The 25004-nt window shown below is 36.8% G+C and overlaps 1 protein-coding gene across 1 annotated transcript in view; it reads right to left on the bottom strand.

Moving 5' to 3' along the window:
* The window catches only part of LOC107295457 (leukocyte tyrosine kinase receptor-like), a 60817-nt gene extending 36868 nt beyond the window's left edge, over positions 1-23949 (bottom strand). Inside the window, exons 1-5 of the mRNA XM_029285848.1 lie at positions 23817-23949; positions 20020-20120; positions 15035-15207; positions 6902-6996; positions 1311-1412 (exon numbers count right to left, since the gene is read on the bottom strand). Of these exons, the coding sequence (XP_029141681.1) occupies positions 1311-1412; positions 6902-6996; positions 15035-15207; positions 20020-20120; positions 23817-23949 (604 nt within the window). The remainder of the gene's footprint in view (positions 1-1310; positions 1413-6901; positions 6997-15034; positions 15208-20019; positions 20121-23816) is intronic.
* Positions 23950-25004: the final 1055 nt, after the last annotated feature.

Here is a 25004-nt window from a genome sequence, read left to right as displayed (position 1 = left end):
TGGAAAAAAATTCACAATAATTGGAAAAAACAACTTATCCCTTAAGACTACAAAATAAATCTGAAGACAAAAAAAACAGATTGGATAAAATGGACTGTAGAGATGTCAGGAACATCAGAGGGAAAGAAATTGATAAGAGAAGCGGAGAGAAAAAAAAAGAAAAAGATTTTCAACAAACGTGGAAAGGCAGAAGCCCCGTACAAAGACACGTCACCTTCACCTTTACTTTTAATATCTACAGCAACATTTACGAACATACGCAAAAACTTTTTGATTCAGCAAAATATATTGATTAAGAAAGATACTGGGCAAAGGAAAAAGACTAAAGTGGAAACCAAGAAAATAGATGATGGGACTTACCAGAGAGAATACTTTAAAAAGAAACATTTGTTTGAATATGGTTAAAGAAATAGAAAAGTTTTGAAATATATATGTCATTCTAAGAGGGATGAATTCCCTAAATAATATAGTATGCTTTTTTCCCTTTTTTGTTCTCTTTCTTGATATGAGTTGAAATGACTAAGTTGAAATGATTTAGATAAAGGAAATGTTTGATACTTAAATGTGATTAAATTAAAAAAAATTATAATGGATAAAAATGTTTTGAATAAGAGTTAAAGGACTAGATGACTAGATGTATTAAATGGAATGTTTAAAGATTAAACATATTTTTAATTATGGTTAAAAAGAATAAGAAATTTAGGAAATAAATATATATTAGCTTAGGAGGGATATATATTTTTAGTAGTATGTTATTTTTTATGTTTCTTTACTCTTGCTCTCCTTTCTTTTTTTCCACTGTTTTATCTATTCCTTAAGAAATGTAAAAGTGTGAGATGGTTCAGATGGAAAAATAGAGTTAAATTTTTGAGAAAATCTTAAGCAGTAAGAATACCTAGAATTTGGTGGGAGAAACAAATTAAAATAACGACTGTAACAGGATCTATGATAAGGCAACCAGAATGATTGGATAGAAAAGAAATATTATATTGACGTGATTATTATTTTTAGGAATATTGGGAAAAAATTACATATTTAATTGTTATCTATCAAAACAATAAGAATTGTATTAACTGAATGTTTGCAACTGAGGATATTTTGGAAAAAAAGGAAATCAACTAAAACCATTATGTGGATTATGGATTATAGAAATCAATTGTTAATGAATGTTTTACAAACAATCATTAACCCAGACAACACACTGTTCACCAATTATTGTGATTTATGTTTTTTAAAAAATCAATAAAATATATTACAAAAAAAAATAGTTATAAATGAATGTTACAAATGGATACGCAGTAGGTAGTTACCTAAAAGAAGAGGTTCTTCCAAAGGATTAAAAAGACGCTCATCCAGTCTATCAATTGCCAATGAGTAGTGCTGTTCTCCATCAGTGTGGCTTTGTTTTCTTCCTGCCAGAATTTGCGAATGAGTGAAATGAAAAGACAAAAGAAAAAAAGGTTTGGATTTGGGGGAAAAAAATAGATACAGATTTTTTTTTGCCTAAAATAAAGAAATCCTATTTGCAAAACTTCAGAAATGAACATTAAAAAAATGTTAATTCTCTTGTACAAGTGGAATTAAGAAAACTGCAAAAATGACATAGAAAAGTCATTTGTCATTTCTTTCCATCCATCTCTACAGCTGTCCAAATTCTGAAAGTAAATTGATGAATATGGAACACAGACCATTTTGCATTGTCCCCTGGGTTTATGGGCCCTGTTTATGGGCAATGCTGGGGGTTTTTTTCCTCTCTTCCTAAACTTTCTGCAAGCCCACAGCAATTTTCTGCATTTGGTTTGGCAAAATATTGATTTTATTCTCTCTAAAATATTGAGATGGTTTGTATATAATAGCAAGAATTGTTACTGAGCTAAAAAAAATGCTACCTATACCCAAGGACAATGTTGTCATTTGGTGACCTAATTTTGCCAGTAAATAACTATCTGCCACATAGAAAGCAGGTATTCTACCAGTAGCAATGACAGTAACAGAGTCTGGAACAGTTATAATGGCATCTACGGTGATGGGAATAAAATGAATTCATACAGCAATGTAGCAGTAAGCACTGAAAACTACCACATTATGTTTTCCCAGGAAAACATTAATACAGAAGCCTTAATAAATCAAATAGCATAGATGGTGGCCAATCTGATGTAGGATGCAGTACTAAAAGAAGCTGATTTGGTAATCTTAAATTAAGAGGTGCAAGTCTTAAGTTGCATGCATGATTTGGGCAATTACCAACTTGAACGCATGATAACAGTAATGAAAACAAAATGCACAAAGAGACTGTTGAGTGCAGTTTTACTGTTAATAATAATGTCCCACTTTTCAGCATTGATCATTGGTTAAAAACATAAGTTTTAAAAAAAAATATTTTTATGTGTGTTTGGGGTGGGGAAAGAGAATTAGCTACAGAGATAGATGGCGTATCATCTACTGTCAACTAAATTCTACTTGTGGTGGTAGCTCAGGATGAAAATCCCTGATACAATATACTTACAACATTTCTTTCTCCCAATTTATTAGGTATAATCTATTGTAGTTTTATAAGGACAGATACAATTGTAGAACCCTTTAGTCCCTGCAACATAATCTCATGTTAATTATCTGAAATTTTGTACTATATAAAAGCATTTTTGTTCTTGACAGATGCTGAATTCTGTCAGAGATAATTAACTTTTCCCTCCCTTCACCTTACCAGATAAAGCTATAAACAATTTCTCCAGTGAGGCCCAGGTATCATTCTGGAACAAGGATACTGGAAACAATTGTCAGCAGATGATTTTTTTTTTCATGCTCACTTCTAGATTAAAAGATGGCACGGAGGCTCAGTGGTTAAGATGCTGTGCTTGTTGGCTGAAAAGCCAGTAGTCCAGGCTTGAGGCCTGAACACCATGTGACAGGGTGAGCTCCTGTCCTCACCCCAGCTCCTGCCAACCTAGCAGTTTGAAAGCATGCAAATGCAAGCAGATAAATAGGTATCACTTTGGTGGGAAGGTAACAGCGCTCCATGACATCATGGTGGTCACATGACTGCGGAAACATTTTCAGACAGCACTGGCTCAATGGCCTTGAAATGGAGATGAGCATCACCCCTTATAGTTGGACTAGCGGAGTAAAATCCACAGGGACTCTTTTATCTTTTTTTTTCTAGATTAAAAGCAAAATGACGATCGATAGGAAGGATTATGGGAAATGCCTCTACAATTGTCTCTTTTTGCATGTCCCAAAAGGTCCAGTACAAATACAGACTAGGAGGAAGTGGACTGCAGAGGCAGGATGTCTCATGCAGTGTTGTTCAGTTTGTGAATACACAGTGGATGACAATGGAACTGATTTGTGCTGGAAAATACTTTTGTCACGGCTGTAACAAAACTGAAATTAATGTAAAATAAACTATGGAGATTAAAGGAAAACCAGATAGTGGTACTGGGCACAAAGGAGTTATTGGACTCCTTGGCCTTCAGTTAATTTTTTTAGACACTAAAAAACATGAAATATCTCCAGTTTATCTGCTGACACCTAGAGATATACAATCAATCTAGTCACTGTTGTAGGATGTAAATCACTCTTTGTACTATTGCCTTGGTTTGTATGCTTGATTCAGTCTTTATTGGAGCAATATCTCAATTAACTCAGGCAGTTCTCCAGGTTTAAACAACTTTTTCCTCTTTTTCTGAACAAAATTCAAATCTCAAGGGCTCTCTCACTATCTCAGTCAAAAAGAAGATAAGTATATTCCTAGACTCACTGATAATTGTTTAGTCATGTGAATTTTCCTACTTCTGGGATTCTATAGTCAGTTTATAGCAATAGCAATAGCACATATATATCGCTTCATAGTGCTCAAGAAGGTTGAGTCGACTTTGAGCTGGTCAGGATATCAATGTATGATGTTAATGTCTTCCATTACACCTAATTTGTATCGAAGGATGAGAGTTCTGTCTGCAATTTTTAAGAGCCTAGACTCTTTTGAATTTGAAGGCCAATTTGAATATGACTGGCTTCTACAAACTAATTATTCTACACACAGCAAGGCATAGCTTCTTTCATTTATTTTTTTTTTAGTTTGAACAGTAACAGAGAATTTGATAAAGCTAATTTGATAAAGCTAATTTGATAATGCACTGGAGACAAATTCCTTGTGTGTCCAACCACACTTTGCCATTATTCTGTTCTGTTCTGTTCTATTCTATTCCCACATTTCTTTTCACATTTTACCTACCTAACCCCTACATACCCAAGTTCCCACCTACTCTTCATCATTTTTACTTTTAATTTACTGTTACTATTCAACAATTATATTAAACCCAAATGAATGAAATCTAAATGTTAAGTACTGCTGCGTTCCACTGTATTAACATAGCATCAAAGGATGGTCTCCAGCTCTGCTTGTGACCTTACCCGATTAAATTTCAAAGTTTCTGGAAGTGGGCTAAATCACATTTCCCCTTCATACAACCTATAGATTCAAGCAAGGTAAAATCCCACCATCAAGCTGAAAACTATCTGTGTCAAAATACGGATACTGCTGAAAAGAGATAAGGATGCTTCTCTCCAAACTGGTTTCAGGTCATACGGATTGCTAGTCTCAGAAAAGAAAACAGGTAACCTATGCAGTGGCTGTCTAGGGCAGATCATGGCTGACTTGATGTTAACAGAATAGCATCTGTTAACAGAAGAAATTAAGAAGAAATTAAAAAGTGGCAAGCAGCAACTTGTGCATTTTCTAATCAACAGATTCTAGGCCCAGAATGTTAATCAGGAAACTACACTAAGCAGTAGAAAAAGCATTCAATATCAAGGAAGAAGAGGGCCAGCTAATCAAAACTGCATTTTCACAAGCCGTAGCAGTGAAATATCATTCAACTCCTCAGCCACTCCTTTTGATTCATACAGACCACAAAACGTTTTCTGTAATGAAAGGAGATGGATTGAATAGCTGGAACGCATGAGGAAAGAAAATTAAGCTTTCTTCCGGCTCTGCTTCCTTTCTTCCTCTTCCTCCCACTTCTCTCCTGCAAATCTTCAGACTTAAGTCTCTTTGCCTGATTAATTAATTGGAACTGTCAGGGATCTCCAAAGTCTCCGTTGGCAAAGAAGGATGTAATTTTATTACTGAAAGCTGCTGGGTTTCTCCAAAATGTAATTGAATTAGAAGAGATGAACAAATGGCCTTCTTCTCTGAAGGAAAACAATACAGCTTATAGAAATTCAGGGAGCATCAATGAACCTGAATGTTTTTTAAAATATCATCTGACTGACATATTCTAGTATTTTTAAAATAAAACATGCTGCCTTAGTTGTACAACAGCCTTTTCTAATCAGATGTATGCCAATTGGGTATAGTGAGATATTATGTCCTACTCAAGGAGAACCCAATTTGAAGTTGAAAGGAGGACTGGAGTTGGAAGGGCACATCTGACATTAAGAAAGGAAAATATTTGTAGCTCAGGGTTGAAATGAAGGGTCCTTGTTGCTCTCTGAGCTTGGTTGTTTTCTTGCAGATGTTTCATTACCCAAATTATGTAAACATCATCAATGTTAACTGATGATGTTACCTGGTTTGGGTAATGAAACATCTGCAAGAAAACAACCAAGCTCAGAGACCGACAAGGACCTCTCATATTTGATATTGGTTCTCTATTTAGAATTAAAAGAAAGATTTAACCTAGATAAGAAAAACCATGTTTTTGAGTATACAAAAACAGAGTTTAAAATGGCATTGTGTGCCAATGATGAACATGTTATTGCTAGGATTTATAAACTGTTGTTGACATTGAATTTGGAAAATGAATATGTTAAACATTATACGATCTAATGGGCAAAGAATTTTGGTGATAATATAAAGATTGAGGAATAGAATGGAACAGAACAAAACAGAATAGAGCTGGAAGGGACCTTGGAGGTCTTCTAGTCCAGCCGCCTGCTCAAGCAGGAGAACCTATACCATTTCAGACAAGTGACTGTCTACTCTCTTCTTAAAAAACTCCAGTGATGGAGCACCCACGATTTCTAAGGCAAGCTGTTCCACTGGTTAATTGTCCTCACTGTTAGGAAGTTTCTCCTTAATTCCAGGTTGCTTCTCTCTTTGGTCAGCTTCCAACCATTGTTTCTTGTCCTGCCCTCTGGTGCTTTGGAGAATAGTTCGATGCCCTCTTCTTTGTGGCAGCCCCTCAAATACTGGAATACTGCTATCATGTTGTCCCTGTTTCTTCTTTTCTTTAGACTAGCCAAACCCAAGTCCTGCAGCCGTTCTTCATATGTTTTAGTCTCCAGGACTTTGATAATTTTAGTTGCTCTTCTCTGAACTTTTTCCAAAGTCTCAACATCTTTTTTGTAGTATGGTGACCAAAATTGGTTGCAATATTCCAGGTGTGGTCTTACTAAGGTTTTGTAAAGTGATACTAATACTTTGCGTGATCTTGATTCTATGCTTCTGTTTATACAACCCAGAACTGTATTAGCTTTTTTGGCTGCTGCTGCACACTGCTGGCTCATAGTCAAGTGATCATCCACTAGGACTCCAAGGTCCCTCTCACAATTACTATTTTTGAGCCAGGAAAAACAGGTGGACTAATGGATTAAAATTTATATTGAATAATAATTTGAAATAAGTTTTTTCTATAAGATGACACATTGTTGGTATTTAACGTCTGAGAAATTATCAAAAATGTATGTAGGAATTTCAAATGTATATTGAAAATGCAACTGCTAAGGGAGTACTTTTTATAATCTCTGGTGGATTTGCTTTATTGTGGCAATTATCTCAAAAGATGTTTCATATATGTTAGATTTAGAAAAGACTTATGTGGAAAAAGTTCTATGCAGAAGTAATAATTGCTTGCTTTTATACCCTCAGAACATAGTACTTCCTTAATTAGAAATAACTCACCATTAGAGAAGCAATCCAGACCAAAGGTAATGTTGTCCACAGCAATATCAGCTTGTGAATTCCAACCCCAGTTAGCGAGGAGCTCCAGATGAAAGCTTTTTTTAACAAAACATATTGAGAGAGCAGAAGAAAATATATTTAAAAAAATTAACCTACAGAATAGAAGTCAATGAATAAATACGAAAATGAACAATTTCAAAAAATGCATAAGGATGATAACTAAAATGGAAACTGTAAACCAGCAATACTATTTGGAAAAAAAAATAAGGGTGCTCCTTACTTCGGTGCATTTCATAATTCCATGAAAACAAATATATCAAGTTTTCAAAATAAACCTGCCAAAATTGCCTATGACAAAACAGAACCAGTTAAGAGTTGTGTGGCATTTTAAGGACTAAAACCTTAAAATGTATTTTAAGATTGTAAGCCGCCCAGAGTTATCCTGTGGTAAGATGGGCAGCCAATACATTTTACAAATAAAATAAATAAATAAAAACAATTATTATGAAAGCTGATGATAATCTGTGTGGCTTGCCTATCTTAGAATTCCCAGCTAGTATTTCCTTCAATATTAAACAGATTGTACCCAATCAGGAGAGGTATTTAGCTGCTGTGGCTATAAAGCCAAGTTTTCCATATAAAAAGCAGCCTTCCTTTTAGTTTATTTGTGCTATGAAAGATGGGCCCCAAGCCTGTTATCCCAGCTGTCCAAGTTAAATAACAATTACGTGACTTCTGAGTTTTAATTAACATGGACTCAGAGGTGATCTGGACTATGTCACATAAGGGGTCAAATCCCCCAAACCCTCTCTTCCTAGATAGGATGATTGCAGTATGTATCTTGGGGAACAGAGAGAAACAAGAAAGTCTACACTAAAGCAGAAAGACAAGAGATGAGACTATTCTCCTCTAGCCCCTATTTATAGTGGGATTTCAGAAAGAGGGAATTTCTAGATGACTATTAGAATAGAAGAAGCATCTGTTTCCAGAGTTTATTCTGTACGGGAAGAGAGAAGTTTGTAATTTAGCACGGGGTTAAACTCCTTTAATTTGCTTTGCCTGAGTGCTGCTAACTAACTCAATTAATGTTTTATCTATGCATGAACACAATCATTTGCTTTGAAAATTTGTCTTTTTGAAACTCTTAAATCTAAATTGGGGCATCAACCATTTTACAAAGCCAATGATAGCAGTTTAAGTCTATCTTGTGATCTGTAAAAATGTATTTATTTTTTATATATTCTATTCAATCCCTTTTTGTTTTTGAGTAACCTTCTATGAGAGCAATTTTAAAATCTCTACTCTTCTATATTATGGGCTCAGCCTTGCTGCTACAATGTGGTAGAGCTAAAGTGCACACCTTAAACTCCAATATTGTAATTGCATGCAGCTTCAGTGAGATTATTGTTTCCAAACTGTAATGTTTAATAGAAGCAGAAATGAGAACTGTATCATATAAATGACTAGAAAGTGAACATTATATTCTAAATAGATTTAAATCAGATTACCTTAATTTTTTTTTAAATCCTGGACCCCTCAACAATATTTTGGAGCACAATTCCCAGTATGCCTTTAAAGAAGGCCAAGCAGGCCTTCTTTAAAAAAAAAAAAGATAATACAAAGTGATAGAAGAGGAGAAGAAAAGAAGAGAAAAAAAAGCAATACAAAGTGCAAGAAAGAAAAGAAAAAAAGAAAAGAGATTGAAAAAAAAGAATATTTAAAGAAGCAACTTCCGATCTTACTCGGGAAGATTAATTTGTAGAGACGAATTAATAATTTCCAGCCTCCTGTGAAATTATCTATGTGGTTCACTTCTCATAACAGGGTCTCTCTTATCCATTCACACATCCCAAACCCATCCTCATTTCTGTCCAATGTCAGCAAAAAGTTCATAAAAGGTTTCCAGAATTCTACAAAAGTGTTTCTTATTTTATTGCTGGTCATATAAATCAACTTTACATTCCTTTTTGGGGGGTGGGGGTGGGAGGAACTACTAACAGTCTTAATCTTTAATTCATAAAGTTGCTGTTGTAGGATTGAATCCCCATTCACACTTTATTTCTCGCATCTCAAATATTTCTTTAAGGTTTTAGAAAACCTCTTTTGTAAAGCCATCTTTTGATTTATCATTTCCACTTTATCATCTCTATCTTATAATTCTTAATTTCTTAATTTTTCAATATTTTCCCATTAATTAATCTGCCGTTGTCATCATCATTAGCCATTCAGTTGTGTCTGACCCTCAGCCGCTCAATGGATTAGCACTTTCCAAGCCCCTATGTCTCGTACTGCCTCCTTCATATCTGCCATGGTCATCTCAGTGTCATCCTTCATAGTGTCCTGCCAGTAGGTACTAGGACAATGCCTTCTCCTTTTTCTGCTGATCACTCCTAGCATGATTGACTTTTTGAGTAAATCAGCTCTTATCACATGACTCAGTCTCTGTTTTGCAATCTTGGCTTCTTCGTTCATTATTTTTGTAGTCCATGGGATGTGTAATAGTTGCCTCCAGCACAATTCAAAGGTATCCACTCTTCTCCTATCTGCCTTTTTCAGAGTCCAAGTTTCATAGCTATAAGTAGCAATTGGAAAAAATATTGCATTAACTAATCTGCATTTGGTTGTGAGGCTGATGTCTTTACTCTTCCAAATATTATTCATGTCAGACATTGCAGTTCTTCCAAGTGTTATATGTCTTCTGATCTCAGGGCTGCAGCCACAACTTTGGTTGATTTTAGAGCCTGAGAAGATGAATTCCCTTATTGTTTCAATGGTCTCATTGTTGCTCTGCGCTCTGGCCTGTGTGTTCCCTGGAGTTGACATTATCTTTGTTTTCTTGATGTTAAAGTGCAGTCCAAATTTTTCGCTTTCATCTTTGAGTCGCAGGATTAGACACTCCAGATCCTCCTTGCTTTCAGTGAGCAATGTTGTATCATCTGCATATAGAAGGTTGTTGATATTTCTACCACCAATTTTAACCCCAGTAGTAGATTCCTCCATCTGTGTATTTCTCATAACTATTTCTGTGTGCATGTTGAATAGTGTAGATGACAGGATGCAGCCTTGTCAAGTGCCTTTTCCAATTCTGAACCATTTTATATCTCCATTTTGTATCTCTGGTTTGGAGGCATCACTGCTTCAGACAGGAAGGCGGTGCAGAGAGTGGTGAGAATGGCCCAAAAAATCGTTGGCAGTTCCCTCCCTCCCATCCAGGACATAGCATAGAAGCGTTGTTTGAGCAGGGTCCGTAAGATTATCTGGGACACTACACATCCTCTTCACGACCTGTTTTCCTTGTTATCTTCTGGGAGGAGGCTTCGTGGTATCCATAGCAGAACATCCAGATTCAGCCATAGTTTCATTCCATACAGCATTAACCTTGTGAACTCTCAAGCTTCCTCCTTCCGTTACATATTCAAGATGGACAGTATTTAATATTTATTTGCTACGTATATGTAGGAATGTGGGTCTATATATATGTTGTTCATAGTATGTTTAGGTGTGTGTCATGTATGTGTTTCACTTTGAGAGCGGGCAACTAAATTTCATTTTTGATGTGTGCCATTGTGCCCATAGTAAAAAAATGACAATAAAGGTTATCTTATCTTATCATATTCTGTTCTTAACAGTGGCTGCCTGATCAGAGTACAATGACTGGATGAGTTGAATGTGGTGTGGTGATATTCCTAATTCTTTCAAGCAGTTCCAGAGTTTGTCATGGTCAATGTAGTTGAAGGCTTTTGTGTAGTCAATGAAGCACATGTAGATGTCTTTTTGATATTCTTTTGCTTTTTCCATTATCCAATATATATTGGCAATATGATCATATGTTCCTCTTCCTTTACAAAATCCTGCTTGTACATCAGATGGTTCTCTGCTGGCAGTTGGTTATCTGTCATATTGTTCATTTATTATTTTCTTCAAAAAATACATTTACAGGTGCAGAAATTATTGCTGTCAAATTAGTTATAAGTTTATTTCCCAATTCTTCAAGAATGCTTTGAAATGTCTCCAGTGTCATATCTTTGCTTGTCATTTTTCTTGCCTGAAATTTTGCTGCATCATCTGTATATTTATGAAGTCTCGGGGAGGGGGGGTGTTTTTATTTTCAGTCAATAATCTCTTTCCTGATAGATTAAACAATTTGTGTTCCAATGGAAATGCTGGCTTGTTTATACAATTTTTTTAAAGATCTTAACAAATGTCCCAATATTCCAAATTTATCCAGTCCTTTAATGTGTTTAAAACTTTCTTAAATTAAATTCTTATTTAGCTTTTGGCCACTTATTTTATATACTTTACATTCTTTAAACTGCTGGTTAGCCTTTCTTTTATTTGGAGATGGAATTTTACTCATCAGATAGCTTTTCAAACTTGTCTGGAAGATCTCTTTTAGCTGTAAAGTAATTGTAAATTCAAGGATGATTAGAAAATGAGGTGGTCAAACCCACTGTCCTTAAAGGCTCTGCCATGGTTGAAAGCATGATTGTTCCCTCATTTCCCAGTGCCCAGACCTACAGGACAACTCCTATACCAGTGATGGTGAACCTTTTAGAGACCGAGTGCCCAAACTGCAACCCAAAACTCACTTATGCATCGTCAGGTGCCAGGTGAGTGTGGCCCATTGGCTGGGTGTGGCCCATTGGCTGGGCGTGGCTGTGGTGGTAACGGCAGACTGGGTGGGACTAAAAAGTTCAATCAATCAATTCCAACTTTGCAAGATCTTTTTTTTCCCCGCAAGAAGTTGAAATTGACTGATTGAACCTTTTTTTTTTTTACACGGCGGCGGAGGCCTAAAGCGAAAAGGTTTTATAAAACCCAGCTGAAGGCCTAGGACTGGGACGATGGCACACGTGCCCACAGAGAGGGCTCTGAGTGCTGCCTCTGGCACCCGTGCCATAGGTTCGCCACCACTGTCCTATATTGTGGCTACCTTGTGTGGAGCAACTGTCCAGACCACAAGTGGGTAACCTCTCATCTTCTCCTGATCTGAAGGGGTTCCACTGGTCTGAGCTTTTTGCCATGGTCTTTTGGAGACATCTAGTTCACCATTTTTCTTATCTGGAAGACCAAGTGAGGCTTTTAAACATAAAAAAGTTATGTAGCTTTGTATTATAGGCTCCAAAAAGGAGATAAATATAGTGCTACATAAACAGTGGGAGATAACATTCTTTGCAAAAGATAGATTACTCTTTTCTTCCTCACTGAACAAGTGAACAATGACAATATTTTGCTTCTAACAACAACATTATATATCCAATCAGTACAAGCAGGAAAAACAGAGTAGGTCTTGTTGCTATGGCAACCTTTTTCCTTCACTACTTATATCAATTTTAGAATAGGACACTAATTATTACAATAGTGGAGTTGCATTTTGTTGGCTACATAATGTCATGGCATTCTTTCTCTCTTACACACGCAACCCATGATCTCCAATTAGTTACAATAATGGTAATACAAACTCTTTTTAAAGGAAACTGAATAAGTATGAAGAACAATTGATTGCAACAATCATAGAAAATACACCCAAAGTGTTTGGTGTGTATATATTTGGACATTGTATTCATCATTAGTAGAATTCAGGACTTCTTCAAACATCCAGAGTTTAAACTGGAATAGAGAAAAATTCCAGGAGCTTTAAAAGGTTATTTTCCATTTCAGGAGGACTTTTATAAGTCTTGTAGCATATTTAAAGAAGGCGATGACAAGGCACTTCCATGCTGCTACCTAGAAAATTACATGGATGTGTCTATTAAAATCTCCAAGAGCCAAGTTCAACTTGAAAGAAGGTTGATCTTACTCAACGGTCAATCCTTAACAATTGGTTGGCAGCTACATCTTTCACTTTGGTTTTCTTCTCAGTCACGTCTCTCAGTTCCTACCCTGGCATTCATGTAAACAAGTAAAAAAATGGCTGGTCATTCCTCAACCCCACTTCTTCTCAATAACACCTAGTATTCTCTTCAAAAAGGGGATCTTGTCATGCTGCTACACTGTGGGATCAGAGAGATGAAAAATGCTAGATTCCTGAATGTAAAGTTCTCTCTGTTAGGTTTATCTGCAACTCCTCTTTTCTTCTTTGTTGTTCCTTATGCTTGAAACTCCATCCTAAAGCCATTGCATTTCATTTCAAGTTCTCTCTCTCTCTCTCTCTCTCTCTCTCTCTCTCTCTCTCTCTCTCTCTCTCTCTCTCTCTCTCTCTCTCTCTCTCTCTCTCTCTCCTCTCTCTCTCTCTCTCTCTCTCTCTCCATCTCTCTCCATCTCTTCAATCCTCGCTAAATCTAAGATTTCCACATTACTACTTTCTTCATTCACCAAACTTTCAGAAGCAATTAAAGACAATCTATGTTCGTCTTCACTTTTGCTAACTTGAAATATTAATGAACAAAAATCACTGTGCTGAAGTTTTACAGTAAAAGATGCCTCATCGCCACTGCAGACAAAAGACAAGACAGAAAGTAACTCCTTGTCCCCAGCAGCCTGATACCTTGCAGACAAGTTCTTCCAGTGCTAAAAAGAACTAATTTTCACCTTTGCTTGCTTTGTCTGGACTAGTGGTGTGTGTACTGTACTATATGTATTAAGTTAGCATTTCTCCTAGGACTTGAGTTCAGCAACTGGGAGAAGATGTGAGGCAAGAATTCCTTTCTGTGGGGAAATTTAGCACAGCCCCACTATTAACCCCACAAACCACAACTTAGTAACAGTTTAAAACCTCAGCACAACTAAGTGAGAAATAAATTGTTCACATTGTAGGACCCAGAAGTCTTTCAAATTTGGAGCTGTATCCCTGTGATAATGTCCTAAGAACATGTATTAAATGCAGTGGTGGAATCCAGCCAGTTCGCACCAGTTTGGCAGAACCGGTAGCTATTTTTTTGTTGCCCAGGCCCAGAACGGACTTCCGGGAGTGGCATCCACACAATGAACCAGTTGTTCATAAATTTGAATCCCACCACTGATTAAACCACATATATATTCTTATTCAATTTCCATCTCCATCCTGTATTATGTCAAAATTTACATGGTAAAATTCTTAAAGCAAAATGTGTTTCTTTGGAAAAGTGTCTTGCACGTTGATGGTACAATGTAGGGCAGGGGTTTTCAAAGTTTGAAGCAATTTGACCCTATAAAACGAATCTATGTGCTTTCCCCATTAATAAAATTAAAGATTACATTAGGGGTAAGAATGAGCAAGGAATAAACATACAGTTTACTTTTAATAATTTAAATTTAATCTATATATCAAATAAAGTTAAAATAGCTGTCTACATGATAAAATAAAACCTATTAGTTGGAAATTAGCAAAAACAACATAATTTGAAACCATAAATTTATTGGAAGAATGCCCTTGCTTCCTTTTTTAAAAATCACTAAAATCAGGATTTCATTTTGAAGAGAGACACTCTTTCACAAAATCAAGAGGGGCTGGGGCTGGGGCATGGAGAGGTAGGAAACAAAAGAGTGTTTAATTAATTGGACTCTGTGGGGTGCTTGGTGTTCTCTGAGCTTGGTGGTTTTCTTGCAGATGTTTCATTACCAAACTAGTTAACATCATCAGTGCATCATCAGACCTCCAAGCTCAGAGGGCACCAAGGATTCCAGAATTCAACCCTAAGTTACAAATATTCTCTTCTATTGCCAATTAGACTCTTTTAATTGTTCCTAAGATTCAGCAGGTTGCAAAATGCTGTTAGGCCTTTGTTGCTTTTGGTGCTCTCTCTGCTACCGTACAGTAGGTGCTCTAAAAGTCAGAACCCATCTTCTCTTTCCCTTCCAGCATGGCCCACGTAAATCTCACCTTCCTTCCCACTTGCAATTTCCTCCTCTATCTTTCTTCCCAGCCCTTCTTCTTTTCTCCTCCCCTCAGCAGAGTAAGAGGTAGAACTTTGCATATAGGCTTGTGATGATTTCTCTTTTGTAAGATAAATATAGTGTTTAGAAAAAACAAAAAACAAAGAACAGCTAGGCTTCATATAGGGCTATGCAACAGCATACATTTGTGACAAACTAGTAAGCTTGCTTGGAGGACTTGGGGGGAAGGCACTGTCTAGGAATCCTCCATCTATTGTCTCACCCTTAAAAGTCACCGGTAATGATAGTAATGATGAATATTCCTGGTGCTGTAATTACCTGTTCTGAAGGCTTGGCATTTCCAAAGTTATGAGAAACCAATGATCTCTCCAGCTCCCTGACTTTTCCCATATCAGTAGTGCCACACTGCCATTGGCTGCTCCTTCATCTTCTTGTACAGTGAATGAAATGGTGCCATTATAATTGCCAAAAACATATGCTGAGAATTGGACCTAAAGTGAAGGTAAAGCGGTGAGACAGACAAAAGCTGTATATTAGGTCCTTTGTAAGTACCATATCTGAGGACTATAACTTTGGTTCATAGATATAAAAGTTTTATATCATAGGAGAGGTCCTATTATGAGCTTCATAAAAATAATACCACACAACTTCCTGGGAATGAATCACATGAAGATGAGAAATATAAAAAGACGTCTCGACTCGAGCATTTATATATTCATTAGCCAGATGCTTCTCTGCCTTTATGATTTTTATTACATATAAACTGGAACCAAATTTTCTGGTCTTACAAAAGATGAAGCTAGCCAGAAAGGATATCCATTGCTGCACTTGTAGGGAGGAAGCAATGAATGAGCTGATATGTGTACAGGAAGCTATGTGATCTTAGTTTATGCTCTGTTTCCTCTAATGTGGGCAGAAATCAAAAACCCTTGAAAAAAAAAAGCTATTTATTAGCCAGGCCAATACATGTAATTTTTGATCCAGAGTGAAGGCAACATTGTCACCATCAGGTATCAGAGAAGAACTTCATGAAAAAGTGTAACCGAAGAATTTATTACAATATAATAAATTAATTAAATTTATATGCCACCCATGTCATTGTCAGATACCTTGGGGCAGAAGCTGAAAGAAAGTTAACACATTTTATTATGGTTTTAACTTCCATGGATTAAAATCCACTTCATCAGATCAGATGCATGAAACATTATAGCTGATCAATGCAACAATTGTTATAATTCTATATGGATATAAGAGAGGGGAAAAATGTCTGCCTTTCAATTTTCGTGTACACATATTCCTCATTTTACAACCATTTATTTCATCACTGTTCAAAATTACAACTTGTGACCACCATTGCAACCTCCCCACTCAAGTGATCAAACTTTGGGTGCTTGACAACCGTGTGGTTTTGTGATGCTTGCACTGTTCCGAAGTTCTGGGATGATCATCTGCAACCTCCCTCAGGAGCTTCGGACAAGTAACTGTCAATGGGGGACGTCCGATTCCCTTAATGATTGCATGATTCACTTAACTGTAATGATTTGCTTAACAACCATGGCCAAAAAGGTCATAAAATGGGGCACAATTCACTTAACAACTGCCTTGCTAAACAGAAATTTTAGGTTCAATTGTGGTCATAAGCTGAGGACTACCTGTATTCATTTTCTCTTCTCTGGACAGGGGAAAGGTGGAAACTAGCTGAACTATCAGGATACGAATTGCTGCCTAATCTAACATTAAAAAAATCCCTGTAACACACAAAATTGTCACATCCTTACATCGATGCATAAGTGGATTGCCATTTTCTTTCCCTTTTTGAATTTTCCAGATGGCCAGTCTTAATGCAGACTGTCTACTACTGTGTTTCCCCAAAAATAAGACTGGGTCTTATATATATATATTTTGGGACCCCTTCCACCGGCCCCCTTCATGGCTCTGCCCATACACCACGGGAGAGTTATACCAGGGCTGGCGGCAGGGGTGCTCCAAAGCCCTCGCTGCCATGACTCCAGCCGCCAATTCTCCCAGAGCCACGAAGGGGGCCGGTGGCCAAAATTGCCAGCCCAGGGACAATGCAGAGAGCCTACCACGGGCCTCCAGAGCTACCGCCATTGAAACCACACAATACAGGTGGCGAACAGGGAGCAGGCAGAGTGATGCAGTGCCACAGGACCCAAGTGGCAGGTGGTGGAGGAGGAAGTGGCAGCTGCCGCCAGGCAGGTGATCTAAGAGGGGTGGGACAGGGCAGGGCCATCAGGGACCGAAGAAAGCCTCTCTAGAGGCAGATGCAGCTGTTGCACAGCGACAGCCAAGGCCTTTCGCCATTACTCCGTCCTGGCTTTGAAATGGTGAAGTGGGACCGGGTAAGGTGACTGAGTTTCCCTCACCCATCCTCTGTAGCATGACAGTCTGGCTCAGGAGGGGAGTGAAAGGAAGAGGCGGGCAGGCAGCCAGGTCATTGAACTGCCAGGGAGAGGTCACTGAGTGGGGCCTCTGAGGTAAGTGGGTACAGGGCACATGGGGCACCTCAACCCCCCACCTGCCTCGCTCACCTTGTAGCGGTGGCACTGGTGCAATGAGCCCTCTCCTGCCCCGTTGCGACTCAGAGCAACCAGGCAAGTGGGAGGGCTCCTGGTGGATGGGGCTGCTGCTACTGCTGGTGCCACTGCCATGAGGCGAGGAAGGTGGTAGGGTGTGGGTGGCCTGGCCCCGAGGTAAGCGGGTGGGGCAGCTCCACCCCCACCTGCCTTGCCTCAACCTGTGGCAGCGGCACTGGTGCGACGTGCGCTTTCCTGTCCCGTTGCAGTCGGGAGCAACCAGACGGTGGGAAAGAGTGGGCGGACTCTTACCTAGGGCTTATTTTTGGGGTAGGGCTTATATTAGGCACATGCTAAAAAATCATGCTAGGCAGCTAGGTTTTATTTTCTGGGTGGATCTTATTTTTGGGGAAACACAGTATTTATGCTACATTTCTTTATTCTTTCCATTTTTAAGTATTCCAATAGCCAAAACATTCAGGAGGGCAATATATTACAAACAAATTAAATTTCCACATCAAGTATGAAAAATTAATGTATATATATTAAATTTATATATTATATTTAATATATATATATATATATATAATATATATTTAAAAGATAACTATTTATCCAACTTTTGGTAAGCCTTTCCGTTCAAGAGAAGGATGAAGTAAACAAAGTGAGAGAATTGGATAACTGGGCTGGTTTAAGGAGAGAGCTTGGTTAAATTACTGGAATGAGAGAAAGATCCTACTTCTGAGTCCTTGTATCACTTTCATACGGCAGAAATGGGCAATGGCTTAATAAGCTAATCTATGAATAAGTCTTTTGTCTGTATTTGTGCTCCCTTTGGTTGTTTCTTTCTTCAGAGCAAGAGCAAAGAAATCCAGACATCTCTTATCATAGTTATCCATTTCATCCAAGTTGAGAAACTATGGTAACTAGCTTTAGAACAAATCAGGGCATTATGCACAAATTTAAAGCTGATCTAATATCCTGCTATTTCTACGCTTCTTAATTAGACTTTGCTAATTCAAATGAAAGGGGACTCTATTTTGTCAGCTCACTCTGGGATAAAATGTTCAGGGGGAAAAAAAAGTCTTTTTCATACCAGAGTTGAATCTGCTGTTACTCAATCATCCCACTTCTGTATTTCGGTTGCATTAACACCTTTCCAGCTTTGATTATAACACCAAGGTAGCCCAGAGCTTGTTTGAAGAGAAGTTTGATTCTAATACCTGCAACTATTTCTTTATTTCATATAATTCATGATATGATCGTTGGCCACAGAAAAAGAGTTTGGGAAAAGAGGTGTGCAAACTGTTTTACTTTGAAACTTTTCAACTTCAAAGAGGTTGTTCTAATTAGAGTTTTGTTTCACGTGCCCACAATCTTGGATCCTGATTTACAGAACAAAATATTATTATTTCAAGCACCAGCTGGTTCTGAGGGCTGTGATTAGGCTGTTATTTTGTGCTTTGGGTTAGTTTCTTCCAAAACCTTTCCATGGTCATGCCCCAGTTGCTCTTGCCTTAGGCTAGATGGAATAATGTGGGGCACGGGGCAGATGTGGGGGGCTAGGCAATTGGCATTTGAGAACACATGTTTCAGCAGAGACATTCTGGATCTGACTCTTCTGAAGACAGAAAGAGACAAGCCAGGACTGCTGTGTCTGGAACTGGTTAACCTGTCTAGCTGTCTCACACCACCCCTTTTCCTATCTTAGGAGTAATGTGTTTTCTGTTTTGCTTTAATTTAATTTTAAAAGCAAATAAAAGGAAGGAAAGTGGAGGCAAACATCTACAAATGGGTTTGCATCCACTGGAAGCAATGAGTCAGCAGAGGCAAGGACGTAAAACATATTTTAATACAGGGAAGCTGAATCACCTGCTTAGCTGGTAGCAGTGGGAAAGCCAGGCTGCCAACTTGTGGCAGTGCACTTTCCCTTAAGCAGAGTAAAGTGCCTGTTTGGAAAGGGAAGCGGCCATCAGTGGGCAAATGCCAGAAAGGCATCAGATCTGATGTGAGGATGCCTTTGGACGTTCAACCCTTCAGGATGATGGTTGGATTCCAGCATCTCTTCTTAGTAGGTTGCTCCCCAATGGCTCTTTCCAGCATTCCCCTGGACAGAGCTGGTGCATGGTTTGGGGGTTTCCCTGGACTTGGAGCTCCTGCTTAAGAAGAAGCTGGGGGTTTGGGGGCTTTGCACAGATTCATTTTGTGCACCAACTGCATCCCTTCTTAGACCGGAGTCTTGGTTATGTCCTAGTTAGATTACTATAATACAGTCTACAGGGACTGCCTTTGAAGATCATCCAGAACACAGTTCAGGGTGCTCTTACAGTGCTTGTGCACTGGTGGTTGGATTGGCATAGAAACAAGGGAACACTTCCTGCCCTATTCTCCTGTATTGTCAAGGCAATCCCGCTCTTTAAGTTGTGAGAAATCTCAATTTTCACAATCAATTTGATTTTTCTTAAAATCAGAAAATTGAATCCAACGGTCAAATAGAATCATATGCTTGTTTTTTAAAATCAACTTGGATCTGGCTTCAGACTGGATTGGAGCTGATTGTATACCCTGTTTCTATGGCATGAACAGTGATGGTTATTACGAATAAAACTCTTACTACAGATCTTTTATGCAGAATCATTTTCATACTTTTGACCAAAAAGAATATAATGTGAAAAAAGACCCCCCCCCCCAAAAAAGCCTGCATGTCACACACACACACAAATCTGCAAAGTGAAATTTAATTGCCTAAGGAAGAGGTTAAAGTACCTTATAAGATCCATTGGAAAGAATGGCTGGAAGGTCAGTGCTGTAAGTCCGGGCAAGACCGTCTGTGTGTTCACTATTGACATGCAGATAGAGAAAATGACCTGGGGGAAAAATTTGGAACTAGATTTCAGTGGTATTTTTGGGACAGAGCTATAGTAGAATTTACAATACATTAGAACAAACATACTGATGCTTCAGGAATATTATTTTATGATATTCTGGAAACTAGAATATTTTATGATATCCTGAAAACTAACATAAAATAAAGAGAATACAAAAAAGAGAGAGAATAGCAGGACAAAATGCAAAAGCAAAAGATAAAAAGAAATGATAAAGAAGAAACTTCTGATTTCTTTGTAGCAAATACAAGTATGATTACAAAATGATCTCTTAATTGTGGTTACAAAAAAGCTCTATTTTTCTTTTGTCTATTTGTTCTTAATCATCAAAACCACAGTTAATTTTTTTGCTTCATTTTCAGTCAGCCATAAATGTAGATGTCTTTTCTCTAAGCACAGAGGTGACTTTGATCATCTCTGCAAGTTCCATCATTTTATCAACCATTTCTCCATCATGGCTAATGCCATACCTTTCCACTTTTGAGCACATAACAATCTTTCTTAAACTGTCATATATAAAAACAAGATTCCATCACTTTTTTTCCCACCTGTCTATCCATTAGTCCCAGAATAAAAGCGTCTGGTTTCAATTGTACATTAATCTTTAAAATTTTCTGAATTAGTGAACATATTTGTATGCAAATTTTATTGTATGTCCAATATCCCTTCATATCGTTCACATATCCAATGTAAATTTGAAATACCTTCATACATTCTAGACAATTTCTCTGGTGACATATATCAATGATACATTGTTTTATCAACATTCTCTTCAGCACTAGACCTTATTCTAAATTTTCTTTCAGTCACATATTTTCCCATTATTCCATCTGTATACTGTAACCAAAATTTTTAATCCGTTTTATCTTACATTCTTTCACTTGTTCTGTCTCAAATTGCAACAAAAGTTTATACATTTTAACAATAACGTGTTCATCACTGTACACAGTTTTGTTTCAAATTCAATCTTTAATTGTTCAAAACCATAACATCTGATAATTGTACATAACCACTGCCAAATACTGTATATTCTTCTGTTACTAAATCTTTCCTTGATTTTATTTTATATTCCCTTTGAATAAATTGACAACATAAATTTGTATTTATTCCATATTCTCAGAATGGCACATCTAATGTAAAATCTACATTAAGCTTAGCTTTGACATATGACAAACATCCATGTCATCCAAATCTCAGTTTGAGTTCTTCTAACTCAAGTAACTTTTTACATCTCAGCAACTCCCAGCAACTCTCTTTCATCCAAACTAACTAACAAAGAGCAAAGTATAATTTTAAGTCAAGTAAACCCAATACTCCTCTTTCCTTTGCATCTTGTAATACCTTATATTTAATTTGTGATTTCCCCCCATCCCACCTGCCATACAAATTTAGAAGTATCCTTCTGCCACTATTTAAATAATACACTGGCTGTCAAAACAAAACCGGTACTGTCTAGAACAAAAATAACCTTCTAAGTAAAACATTCATCTTTATCACAGATATTCTCCCCAATAATAAGAATTCCACTTTATCACATTTTAACATTTCTGTTTTGAATTCATTCCATAACTTAATATAATAATTTTGAAATAAGATACAGGCCATATTTATCAACAGATGTCCAAATATTTTAACCTTTTTCAGTTTTAAAATCTATTTTCTTTATCAGTTCTGTTTACTCTTGTATTTTCATACTTTTTGTTAATGTATTTCTCTTTTGTTTATTAATTTTGAGACCTGCTAATGCACTAAATTCTTTTAATTTAGTTATTAATAATTCAATTTCCTTTTAAGAATCTTCCAAAACCAACATCAAAGTATCGGCAAAAACTCTTATGAATCTCTTTTTAAATCTTTACACTCACAATCCTCTCTTCTCATCTTACCGTATGTCTGTGTTCAATATATCAATATCTAAAATAAACAAAAGAAGGGAAAATGGGCAACTTTGTCTTCTTTCTTTTTATATCTCACATGGTTTTGTTAGCTCTCCATTAACAATTATTTGTGCTGTCTGTAGAGTGTAAATTGATTTTACCCAGTTTATAAAGTTCTCTCCAAAGTTCATATTTTCTAAAACATCAAACAGAAACATCCAATTCAATTTGTTAAAAGCCTTCTCTGCATCTAGAAAGACACATGTGGCTTGTTTTTCATTATGTTTTTTTCAAATATTTCCTTAATATCCTACACATTCCTAAAATTGCCCTTCAATTATCTTTCAGGTAAAAATTTACATTGATCTTCATGAATAAATTCTTGCAAAATTATTTTCAATCTTTCAGTTCAAATTGTTGTAAGCAATTTATAATCTTTGTTCAATGGCATTAGTCTTGTTAAAGTCAAATCTTGTCCCTCTTTGAGTACTAATGCTATATTGGCCTCTTTCCAAGTCTCTGGCATTTTCCTCCCTGTAAAATAGAATTCATTGTGTTTTGTAAAAATTGTAAAAAAAAAAAATCATCCTCATAGTACCTAATAGTCCATCTGACCCAGGAAACTTTCCTAGTTTAATCTCTTGTATAACTTCCAAAACGTCCTTGTTGTTACAGGTCCATACATAATTTGTCTTTGTTCTTCTGTGATTCTCGGTAAATTTTGTTTTCTAAGGTATTCCTCCATTTTCTCCAATGAAATATCATGTTCTTTATATAAAATTAATACTGATACAGTGTTCCTTGAATAGCAATATTATCTGTTCATATAGAATCAACCTCTAGTAATTTCAATATCATTTTCTTTTCCCTTTCTTTTCGCCATTTATATGCCAACCATTTTTCTGGTTTCTTTGCAAATTCAAAACGTCTCTGTTTTACAGATTTATTTCCATTTTTGTCATTGTTAACTGTTGTTTTAAAATCTTAATTTGTTGAGAGATACTTATATTCCCTAGGAAGTTCTTTAATTCTTTTCTTTTTATCTCCGCCAGAATATTTTGTCTTTTCTCTTTCTTCTTCTTCTTAATTTCAGAATTATCTTGAATTAGACAACCTCTAATAAGGGCTTTACCTGCATCCCAAACCATTTTCAAGTCAATGCCTTAGTTTAAATTAGTTTCAAAGAATTTTTCTAATTTCTTTTTAAAATCCTCAACAATTGTTTCTTTCTGTAACAATACTTCATTTAATCTCCACCTTAAAAAATCTAGTTTTTGTTTTATAACCAAAATCACAGGATTCTGGTATGAAAAAGTAAAATTTCCATTTTAGATATTTTAGTAGCCAAGACTCTTCAAATCCAAATCATGTCTACTTTTGAAAAAGTTATGTTTTTCTGAAAAGTAAAATATTCTCTTGAACTACCATTTTTCCATCTCCATATATCAATCAACCCAAAATTAATAATCAAATCAGAAAAAGGTGGTAGTTTATCCTACGTAATTTTAATATTTAATATTTTTCTCAAAGTTCTGTCCATTTCCATTCCAATCTTTCTTCAAACACCAACTTTCATTAGAGAAATCCATCAATCTCCCCATAGGTGGTTTGTAGAACATTCCTTCATCCTCATTTGAGGCATAAATCCCCAACATTATAGTTTTGACCCCAAATAAATTAACTTCTACCTCACAAATCTACCATATAAAATAACTCCATTCCTCTTTTTTAATGTCTGCTGAAATATATTCTTCACCGAAAGTTTTTAAGGCAAATGTTTTGTGCAAAATGGTTATCTTACAATCTTTCTTTGATCCAGAGTTTGGCATCCACCCTCTAGCAGCATTCTTGGCTACAGTGTCCCTTTGCTCCTTTGGAGACATCTGCCCAGCATAATTCCTCACCGGAAGCTTCATATTTTCCATATCACACATGATTTTATATATTTCACTTTCCCCTTACCTGATTTTGCTCTAAACAAAAAACCTAAATGCTATACTCTTTCCTTGTTGGGAGTTACTCTGATTCCATAGACAGGATACCTAAGCTACATACTAATGCACGGGTGTCAAATTTGCTGCGTCACGTGATGTATCGCAACATATTGTGACTTTTTTTGCATTGCTGGAGGTGGGGTGGGTGCGGCCTCATATGATGCAACCAGCCCATGGGCTGGCAGTTTGACACCCCTGTACTAAGGGAAACTTGCAGATATATAGAAAATCATAGTCTTGTTAAAAAGGATAAGGAGAAGAGAACGAAGCCATCCATTTCTATGGGTCTCCTGATGGGATTTGAAATGCACAAATCCCTCCCTCAATAAAGCATGTAGGGAGTGGAATCCTTATTAGAACAAGGGAAGAATTGTAGAGGTCCATCTCCCTTTTTACCTTTCAAAAGAGATATTCTATAGTAGCTCTTAACAAAGGTCAGGGAATTCTCGCCAACATCTTAGAAATAAAGGTGGAAAATCCATCAGGGAATGGGGAACATTCTTGTTTTTCTCTACCACTACCATTTCACTCTCCCTATAGACTCCTAATGTGTTTCAAAATAAGTTTTTCATATGGATCTTCACCTGCTAGTCCATGGCTAAAATCCAACTTTAATATCAATTCCTTATAGAATGTAGAAAAATTTCAATTTCAAAACAGATTTTATAGATTGTCTTATAGTATTCTCCTGAAAAACACAAAGCTTCATGTTTCCCCTCAGGCTGTTTTCTGATTTCATGCATAATGAGACTGTGTATGTTTTCCTTCACAGATGGACACTCTCTCAAGGCAGCACTATGAACATCCCTCTACAAAAGATGTGGCTCAGAAGCATACAAGAAGAGCAACTAAGATGATCAAAGGCCTGGAAACTAAAACTTACGAAGAATGGCTGCAGGACATGGGTTTGGCTAGTCTAAAGAAAAGAAGAAATAGGGGAGACATGATAGCAGTATTCCAGTATTTGAGGGACTGCCACAAAGAAGAGGGGGTCA

Source organism: Protobothrops mucrosquamatus, unplaced genomic scaffold, assembly GCF_001527695.2.
Source record: "Protobothrops mucrosquamatus isolate PMUCROS unplaced genomic scaffold, P.Mucros_1.0 scaffold2348, whole genome shotgun sequence".
NCBI classification, from domain to species: Eukaryota; Metazoa; Chordata; class Lepidosauria; order Squamata; family Viperidae; genus Protobothrops; species Protobothrops mucrosquamatus.
The sequence above is the reverse complement of the archived record's forward strand: the minus strand, read 5'-3'. Positions and strand labels throughout refer to the sequence as shown.